Raw genomic sequence first — 10,402 nt, 5'->3', positions numbered from 1 at the left:
TTTTTTTGGAAAAATTAAAGAAAGTAAAAATTCCCTTGTGACTCATGGTGTGGCTGTGGTTCTGGACTGGTCATGGGTCACATTTAGGTTTTTATTTTTATATTTTTAATTTTTAATTAATGATAAATTTATATTTTTATAAATTTTACAGGTATATAAAAGACATTTCACTCGTTTTCCGTTTAATTTAACCCTTAACTCTAACCGTAGAGGTGAAATTAAAAGATGTTGGGAAACGAAATTATCGCATTGCAAATTTTGATAATTCAAAGTCAACATGACAAAACGTGAGAGAATTAAATACAAAAATCACTGTTTAGCTCTCTTGCTCTTTATTTGGGTTATGAGAAATCTACTTTTATTTCTCTAAAATAATAATAATTTTATTTTTGGTTTATCTCTGACTTACTATTTAGTGTTTAATTATCGTTTATCATTTATTTATTATTGATATATGTATGATATTCTGAATTTCATATATTTATTACGTTGTTTTTATTTGATATAATTGGTTTATTGTGTTGTATTTGATTATTTGATCTGATATGATTGTTTTATTAGGCTGTGTTGTCTTTTTTATATGTGATTCATGTCTGATATGATGAATTTCTAATGCTATTATGTTGTGTTTGCTCTAAATTCTGATATAAATGGTTTATTTTATATATATTGTGTTCTCTTATTAATTATTCATATGTATGATCTGGATTTTTTTATAGTTATTATGATGTTTTTGATGATTTGATCTGATATGATTAGTTGATTATGTATTTATTATTCTATTAAATGTTTTGTATATATATGTTTTTCAATAATGGGGTTATTGTTGCTGATGCTCTTCAAAAGTGTTTCACCACATGGGGGATCGAGAATAAAGTGTTTGCAACAACAATAGACAATGCTGGATACAAATTACAATGATGTCGCCACTAAAATTTTGAAAGATGATTTTGCTACGAATAAAACATGATATATTTGGAAGAAAATTGCTTCATGTGTGATGTTGTGCGCACATAACAAATATGTTGTTGCATGGTTGGCATTTGCAATATTAGAGTTTAAAGAAGCGTTTTTCGGGTTCAACCACCCCCATTTGGCCAAAGGGGTGGTCGGTTTATATATATATATATATATATATATATATATATATATATATATATTTGGTTTTTATCTTTTCAACGGCATATATATACCTATTTATTTATTATTTTAGAAAGTGTTTAGTCACCTTTTAAACTCCAATAAACTACTTGTCCAACCCGACGTGGAGGGACCAATTTAACATTTATTTTCTTTCCAAATTTTAAAATGAAGAAGATGCGGTCTCTTTGACTGATGGAGTTGAAATGTAGTAGTTGATATAGATGAGTGAGGCATAATGATAGGAGAAATTGAAATATATAATCTTTGTCTCCAACATCTATATTATGGCTGTGACTTTTCTTGCATACTACTTGGGTGACGTACGTAACCACTCGGGGAGCAACGCCAACTTGAGAGATATCAGCAACTTATTAGCCAGCAGATAGATGAGAAGTTTATCCAGAAACAGATAAGATTATTGTATTTGAGAAACTCTCTATTCAATTGACTCCAGCCCTTAAACCCTAGCTAGCTCTTTATATCAAATGGCAGCTAATATTACTCACCACAAAAAAAAATATCTCTTCTTGCATTAATCAATGGTTGTTCCATGGGCAATCCCATCCCATTAATTTTGCTGAATATATACTCTTATCATTATATCTCGTCTTTTTAGAAAATCTATCATATTTTTCAAAATCAATGAGATATATTGCAAAAAATAAGAACACAAAAATAAGCAATCACAAAACACTTAGATTTACATGGTTCATCACTGACGAGCATAAGAAAAAAATCACATTTAAACCGTAGCGCTTCTAACATTGAACTGGGTCAGAGACAAACCATGACTTCACAGAACCTAACAGTCTTCTTATTCCAAACAAAACCTAGCAGATTGAATGCAAGAGAGTTCTTGCTTCTTTTGCATTTAATTTACATATATACCAACTCTTTTATGGATCTGTAGCAAAGATTTCTTATTGCTAGCAGTAAATAATGGTTATATGTGCATGTTAGTGCCTATTTATGTGTGAATTTTATAGTTCTTATGGGTTATTATTTCATCTTGGAAACTGTTTTGGCTAAACAAGTGTTTTTCAGGGAAATGCACCGAAGCATATGTGGTCTTTTCATTTAGAATAATTAAGTAAATAAAGTAAGAGAAAGATAAAGATAAAGCCATCATCACAACTTTTAGGGTTGGCTGGTGATTGAAGTCTAGGATTTTTTTTATTTTTTTTTCCACTTTTAATTCAGTGAGGATTAACACAAGTGCCTAATTTTGAAGTTGGGTAACTTTCTTTTCCTCTTGGCAGGTAAGCATAATAATAGTGAGGAACACATCGAATGAGAGTTTGCCACGTGTAAAATTGCGCAAAGTCAGAAAGTGTTATGGGTCTGACCAATATATCCTTTTTCGGGTCTGACCAATATTAGGTTTTTTTGTCAACATGTGCTGAAGAATTGATGAAGAAGAAAGCAGTGGACTTAGTGGGTGATGATGTGGTCCAAATCTAAAAAAGAGTTTAATGTCCTTGGGCTCCACACTAATCATATTGTCCCATTACCACATTCCAACAATGTCTATCCTTAAAATATTAGAGAGACCCACCTTCTCAAGTGCATCAATGGCCCCCTTCTCATCCCTAGCTTGCTACTAATCATGTTGACAGAAGATGAGGCAAAAGGGTGGCTAAAATAGCAGTGCCTTTAACCAATTGTGAAGAGATAATAGCTTTTACAGCATTCACATTCAGTTTTCCAAAATTTTCTTCAAATTTTGATCAATGATTTTTTATTTTTCTTTTCTATTTCATTAAAATATTCAAGCTTTTGAAGCTTTGGAGAGGAAAAGAGGAGAGTTGGAAGAGTTTTTTTTAGTAGGGTTAAAGAGAGAGAGAGAAATGAATAAAATAAAAGATGAATGATCTACAATACTCTTTCATATATGAAAGAACATTGTAGCATTTTCTTTAAAATGAAGAGTGCGATAAAGAAAAAAAAAAATAGATGTATGGTGATTTTATAGTGTAGTTCTTCAAAATTTGAAGAAAAAAGTGTTTGAAAGTAAGGATGTGGATGCTCTAAATAGACATGAAAGAAGAGGTTTTTTACGTTGTGAGGAGAACATCATATGCTATTAAGAACACCTTTGGTCGCTTGCTACCAACAAGGTCACTTATTCACTGATTGGCCTTGCGCTCCTATGAAGACCTTAACCGTATTCATGTTCAACTTTTCTTTTTGGAGAAGCGGACCATTTCGAAGGTTTCAAGATGCACCAACTCCCTTGCACACTTGGTCTCTAAATAAGTCGTTTTCCACAATGTATTTAAAAGCATTTCCGAAACTTCCTCGTTTCCTTTCTCTCTAAAAGTCCCCTTTTTGATCCCTTTCCCTTCTCCCACATTGAATAGAAAAAAGAATAGCTCTGTTATGTTCTGGTAGGGAGTTGGGTAAAAGTACCTCTGTGCTCCTGTATGGATCCAAGGAGATTAGGGAATAGAAGATTCTCATTCTTTTTAAACATTGTCCGGCTGAGGGCAAATGGTAAATATAACATAGGGGCGTTTAAGAAGTTCCATTAGGCCGCTATCAAGTAGGGTTTGAAAAGAAGCTGCAAAAACTTTGGTAGCTAATTATGCTTGCCACTCTTTGCTTAATCTGGTTTTGGAGTGTTAAAAATTTCCCAGTTTCTCATCATCGTGTATGAACCTCATGGTGAATTTCCCAATGTAAAATGTTAAAGATTTCATAGTTTTCTATTATTATTATTATTATTATTATTATTATTATTTTGTGTATGATGCTTTAAATATTAAAATGTGGTAAAATAAAATGAATTTGACCCCAGTAGAAAGCTTGGAATGAGACAATGGCAATGATAAAAATGATAAGCAGGATGATGCTTAATAAAATATTGAAAAGCAAAAATCAAAAGCCCCAGGAAGGAGGTGAAACTGAAAGTCCATGGCCATGGGCCATCGCTATCACCAGAATTCTAATTTTCTATAGCAGAGAGTACCTTTATTTATTCCCTCCCCATTTGACTGACCAAATATTTTTTCAAGAAAAGGCAAGCATAGATAGCCTTGTATTGTTTTCCAGGTGGACACAAAAAATAGACCCATATTTATTCCCAAAGGGTTTTTAAAGAGCCCTAAAACATACCCTTTGCAGTTTGCACAACTCCAAATAGGCAGTACTGGCTTTCATCTTTCTTTATAAAGCAATATCCAGCCTTCAGCCTTTCTCTCTAGAGCTGGACACAAAGAAGCACTCTCACTGTACAATAACTACAGTCTGCTGGGGGCACCTTCCCCCAGTCTCACTGATAACAAAATCAGAACCTCTGTTTCTCTCTCTCTCTGTCTCATGCCCATCTCTGTTTTCTATTTCTCCCTTCACTCTTGTTTTTCTCTCTAGCAAGTAATGGAAAAGACAGAAGAACCCAATGCTAACAAGAAATGCACCACCGAAACGAGAGGTTTTAGGGGGAGAGCCAGCCCTCACAAGCATCAGTACCAGTATCAGCATCAGCTACTACAGTACTCAAATCAGTATGGGTTCTGCAACCAGAACCAGTACCAGAGATACTACCCAGCGCTGCTTCCTCTGCCTCCTCAAATACCGCTTCAGCTAGCTTTAACTCCACCTCTTCCTCAAAACCAGAGCTTCAGAACAAAAACCCATCTCTACAAACCTTCATGCAAGCTGAATAACCCTCCTCTTGTCGCCTCCTCAGATACCCAGGTCCGAAATGTCACAATTTCAACAGGTAAATATCAAAAGCCTCTTCTTTTACTTGTTCTGTTTTTTACCCCCTTTATTTGGTTCCTGCTCTTTGGAAGTGCAAGTATGGTTTATGGTTAACTATTCTGGGGAGGAGGATATGTACTTTGTTCATGTAGCTTACTATCGTAGTTTTAACCATTAGAGAAGACCGAAAATTGAGAAAGATGTGCTATTTACTCTGTTTTCCATCTTCTTTTTTTCATTTTTTCTTGTCTTTCTTTTGGTCCAATTTATCTCTTTGTTCTTATTCAAATATGGAAATCTTGATACTTGAGTTAACTTATCTACTGTGAGGAGAACATAATTGACAAAAATGACATGTCCTGCTGATTTTGATTTGGAAGTGTCGAGTATTGTAGTTTAAGTAATTCCACCATTTATGGCCGATTTAGGCTTAAAATATCTCAATTTTATGATTTTTAGAGTTGAATCAGTTGGACTCATCTTGTTCTGTCCTCCTTGTCCACTCAGGTCCAGAGGGACTCGAAAGGCCAAAAAGTTTACCCCCTAAAGGAGATAATGGAAGAAGGATCATGGGTGCAAGGACACCACAAGCAGTAGTGACTGCAAGAAGACCAGATTCGGGGGGCGTAGAAGGGCCAGTTATCTCTCTCCTAGCCAACCATTTTCTTGTCCAATTTGATTCATCTCAACGAATTTTTCATTACAATGTTGAAATCTCTCCTAATCCCCCAAAAGAAGTTGCCCGAATGATCAAACAGAAATTGGTCGAGGAAAATTCGATTGTGCTCTCTGGTTCTTTTCCAGCCTATGATGGTCGAAAGAACCTTTACAGCCCTGTTGAATTCCAAAATGATAGGCTTGAGTTCTATGTAAGCCTCCCACTCCCCACTAGTAAGTCAGCTTTGCCAAAAGGAGAATTCAATGACTTGCTAGAGAAGCCTCCAAAGCTTAAACTATTTCGGATAAACATCAAACTTGTGTCGAAGTTTGACGGAAAGGAGTTAACTAGTTACTTAACCAAGGAGGGAGATGATTGGATCCCGCTTCCTCAAGATTATCTCCATGCTTTGGATGTTGTTTTAAGGGAAAGCCCGACAGAGAAATGTATAGCTGTTGGGAGATCATTGTATTCAAGTTCAATGGGAGGAACTAAAGAAATCGGGGGTGGAGCTATTGGATTGAGAGGGTTCTTTCAGAGCCTTCGTCCAACCCAACAAGGACTTGCCCTCAATGTAGACTTCTCTGTGAGTGCTTTTCATGAAAGCATTGGAGTAATCCCCTACTTGCAGAAGCGTCTTGACTTTCTGCGGGACCTTTCTCAAAGGAAGACAAGGGGTTTAACTGGTGAAGAGAGGAAGGAAGTGGAGAAGGCATTGAAGAACATCAGGGTCTTCGTTTGCCACAGAGAAACTCTTCAGAGATATCGTGTCTATGGCTTAACTGAGGATGCTACTGAAAATCTTTGTTTTGCAGACAGGGATGGGAAGAACCTGAGGCTGGTGTCTTACTTCAAGGAGCATTACAATTATGATATACAGTTCAGAAACATGCCATGCTTGCAAATTAGTCGGAGTAAACCGTGTTATCTTCCTATGGAGCTTTGTATGATTTGTGAAGGCCAGAAGTTTCTTGGGAAGCTTTCAGATGATCAGACTGCAAGAATACTTAAGATGGGTTGCCAGCGACCAAGAGAGCGAAAAGCTATTATAGATGGAGTCATGAGAGGACCTGTTGGGCCAAAAAGGTTATTTTTGAAAGTTTGCTAGTGAAGAAATTTTGCCCTGAATTCTCTTGAAAGTTTTTTGTCTATTAGAACTTTCATGGTTGGCTATGAAATGTCTTCTAAGTATTTACTATTTTTTTTTTCTATCTCAACAGTGGCATCCAAGGAAGAGAGTTCAAACTCCATGTTTCCGGAGAAATGACACGATTAAACGGAAGAATTCTTCAACCTCCCAAGTTAAAGCTTGGCGATGGTGGCCATGTGAGAGATCTGATTCCTTCCCGCAATGACAGACAGTGGAACCTTCTGGACAGCCACGTTTTTGAAGGAGCACAAATTGAGAGGTGGGCACTGATAAGTTTCGGTGGCACCTCTGAGCAGAAGTCCTATGTTCCGAAATTCATAAACCAGCTATCACAGAGGTGTGAACAACTAGGCATCTTTCTCAACAAAAGCACAATAGTTAGCCCCCAATTTGAATCAACCCATGTGCTTAACAATGTCTCTCTTTTGGAATCTAAACTCAAGAAAATACACAAAGCTGCATCAAACAATCTCCAGCTGCTTGTTTGTATAATGGAGAGAAAACATAAAGGCTATGCAGATCTGAAGCGAATTGCAGAGACAAGCATTGGGGTTGTAAGCCAGTGTTGCTTATATCAGAACCTCAGCAAGTTGAGCTCTCAATTCCTGGCAAATTTGGCTCTCAAGATCAATGCCAAAGTTGGTGGATGCACAGTTGCATTGTTCAATTCATTACCCTCTCAAATCCCACGTGTCCTCCAGTCTGATGAGCCAGTGATTTTTATGGGTGCTGATGTGACACACCCTCATCCACTTGATGATTTCAGCCCATCCGTTGCTGCTGTGGTTGGTAGCATGAATTGGCCAGCAGCAAACAAGTATGTTTCAAGAATGAGGTCCCAAACACATCGACAAGAAATCATCCAGGATCTTGGTGCCATGGTCGGGGAGTTACTTGAGGATTTTTGCCAGGAAGTAAAGAAACTCCCCAAGAGAATAATTTTCTTCAGGGATGGGGTAAGTGAAACCCAATTTTATAAAGTACTCGAAGAGGAGCTGCAAGCCATTAGAGACGCATGTAATAGATTCCCTGGCTATAAACCTCTCATCACTTTCTCAGTAGTCCAGAAGAGGCATCACACAAGGTTATTTCCCTTTGAAACCGATCCATCTTCCACTCAAAACCAGTTTTCTGATGAAAATGTTCCTCCAGGCACAGTGGTTGATACTGTGATTACTCATCCAAGGGAATTTGATTTCTATCTTTGTAGCCATTGGGGTGTGAAAGGAACAAGCCGGCCAACCCATTACCATGTCTTGTGGGATGAAAACCAGTTCACTTCTGATGAACTACAGAAGCTGGTTTACAGTCTCTGCTACACATTTGTGAGGTGCACCAAACCAATATCTTTGGTTCCTCCAGCTTACTATGCCCACCTAGCTGCATACAGAGGTAGACTTTATCTTGAGCGGTCAGAACCTACAGGTTATATGAGAAATGCTTCTACTTTCTCCCGAGCTGCCCCTCCTAAAGCTTCTCCCCTGCCAAAACTTAGTGAAAATGTTAAGAAACTCATGTTCTACTGCTGATTCTTCTTGCTCTCGTTGCATTCAAATTTCTAAACTATATGACCCACACACTTGAATTCCAGAGAGATGTAGACTAATATGATTGCATAAGCTAGCCAGGTCCCGATTATGACTAACTTGTAGGTCAATTCAAGAATGAATGCTAATTCTCTGTTGGCCTTTCTAGATGATGCAAACTGTGGTAAAATTTCCTTATATTTATTGAGGAAGTTATTTATCTCTCTCATCGATGCTGAATTTGAAGTTCTCTTTTTTACTTAAATCCTGAATGAAAGTACCATGTGTTTTTCCTCCTGTTTTGATTTGTTCTCTTGCACTATTGCATTGAATCAATCAATCCTTGAGATACGACACCTTCGAAGAGATACAAATTCGGTCATGTTTGTTTGAATTTATTTATTTTTTTCTTCTCAACGCATACATTAATAAATTAAATAATTTCAAACACAAAACACTCTTCAAAACATAAAAATAAATTTTACCTTGATAATATATTATCAGAATAATTTTTAAAACAAAAAACACCTTTCAAAACACGAGATCATTGTCTGCCCAACCACCCCAACTTTCTCGAGGTTCGCAACAAGACATTAAGGAACGCCTTATTGCAAGTCAAAAACCCCACCTTACATCCCACCACGCTACTAGCATGTGACATTTAATTCAGCTCTATTAGTATTATGCTTTGTAAAAAAGGTGACACTTAGCAAAAGGTACGCTCAGCTCTATTAGTATTATGCCTTGTAAAAAAGATGACACCTAGCAAAAGGTATGCTCCGGACCCGCCAAGGATTGGTGACTGTCCAAAAGCGGAGCGACACCTTACCGGACCCATGCTGAGGAGAGAGAACCCATAAATGTAAAGAAAACGAACCCATCATGAGGTATGAATTAACTCTCTTCTCATGCATCTATCCCTGTCCCAAAAGACTGATTTAAACAGGCAGAGGTATATCCGCCGACACAACCGACAACCTCTCAAAACTTATTTGACCCTTATCTTAAAATGTGCTCGTAGATTTGAGCTCAGGGTGATCCATCACTGCATCAGTAAACTCCAAAAAAGTAAATATCTAAGCTCTGTTATAAAAAAGTTATAACTCTCTGCACTTGGTCCTATTGGCTATGTGGGATTAAATTTGAAAAAACAAAACCAATTGAGGGTAGGCACAGACCTACACCATGTCAGTGTGTATGTATTTATTTATACGTACCATCCCATGCATGCAGCACCATCAAGGACAGCAGAGTTGTACAGAGAGAGCATTCATTCAAAAGCCCTTCCCTTCACGGGCCCCTGCCCAAATTCAACAAAGAATATATGTTACGTAAAATACGTACAGAGACACAGAGAGAGAGAGAGAGAGAGGGTATTGTAATAATAAATAAAGCCACACAAAAAGTCTGACTTTTTGACTTCCCCTTTTGTCTCTTCATCAGCTCTCTCTTATTACACAATTAGCTTTTCTTCTGTTTCTCTGTGTTCGTCACCCACAGCTTTTGCCTTTTAAGTACTGCATGGCCCTCCGGAAGGGACAGAAATCAATGTGGGCTTTCACAGAAACTTATTAGGGACCACCAAAATAAATAAATAAATAACCTTAAAAAGAGAAATTCATTTGGTTGGACTTGGATATTCACAAATGTGTAATAACGTAAAAAATATATAAAAATATTAAGAATTACACAGAATAATAAGATTAGAATAAAAAAATAAAAAAGATTTTGTGTGGAGCCAACTAATATTTACACGAGAATCAAGGCATTTGAATGAGAATACGAAATTACATAACCTGGATTCCTCTTGTCGGTGATGGAACCTTATACTGATGCTCTACGGCCCGTTCCATCACAATCCCATGTACCAACGGCCTATCAAACAAAACTAACACTACACGTTATTCCCTGCACCTACTTCTTGTTTCCTTCTGCACCTTTCTAAATGAGGATGACCTCAAAAGACCAATTTGTCCTCTCTCTTTTTCTAACTCCACTTTTTGTTATTCAGTTTACTTTAAAAAAATAAAAATAAAAATAGTTAATTATTTAAGGGCAAATTCGTTCCTTCAAATTTCATAGGGGTGCCGAAAAAACAAAGATTAATACTGCCCTGACGCTGTTATTGCAGCATTATTGGTCTAATCAATCTAGTAGTTCTACACAATTTTCGTCGGTAAAGGACTTTCGGTGATTGATCCAACGGACAAAATCATCCATCGG

The 10,402-nt window shown here is 36.9% G+C and overlaps 1 protein-coding gene across 1 annotated transcript; it reads left to right on the top strand.

Moving 5' to 3' along the window:
- Positions 1–4,247: 4,247 nt before the first annotated feature.
- Positions 4,248–8,476, top strand: AGO7 (Argonaute family protein). The gene is made up of 3 exons (XM_059592118.2): positions 4,248–4,864; positions 5,353–6,589; positions 6,724–8,476. Exons 1-3 carry the CDS (start codon positions 4,519–4,521, stop codon positions 8,180–8,182), a joined length of 3,042 nt encoding a protein of 1,013 aa, XP_059448101.2. The 5' UTR covers positions 4,248–4,518; the 3' UTR covers positions 8,183–8,476.
- The last annotated feature ends 1,926 nt before the right edge of the window (positions 8,477–10,402 follow it).

The sequence above is a fragment of the Corylus avellana genome, chromosome 4 (assembly GCF_965113065.1).
Source record: "Corylus avellana chromosome 4, dhCorAvel1.hap1.2, whole genome shotgun sequence".
Taxonomy (NCBI): Eukaryota; Viridiplantae; Streptophyta; class Magnoliopsida; order Fagales; family Betulaceae; genus Corylus; species Corylus avellana.
The sequence above is the reverse complement of the archived record's forward strand: the minus strand, read 5'-3'. Positions and strand labels throughout refer to the sequence as shown.

Coding starts and splice junctions, on each gene's coding strand:
- AGO7 (XM_059592118.2), top strand. CDS start 4,519: ATGGAAAAGACAGAAGAACCCAATGCTAACAAGAAATGCACCACCGAA. Junction 4,865..5,352: donor AAATGTCACAATTTCAACAG/GTAAATATCAAA, acceptor TTGTCCACTCAG/GTCCAGAGGGACTCGAAAGG. Junction 6,590..6,723: donor GGACCTGTTGGGCCAAAAAG/GTTATTTTTGAA, acceptor CTATCTCAACAG/TGGCATCCAAGGAAGAGAGT.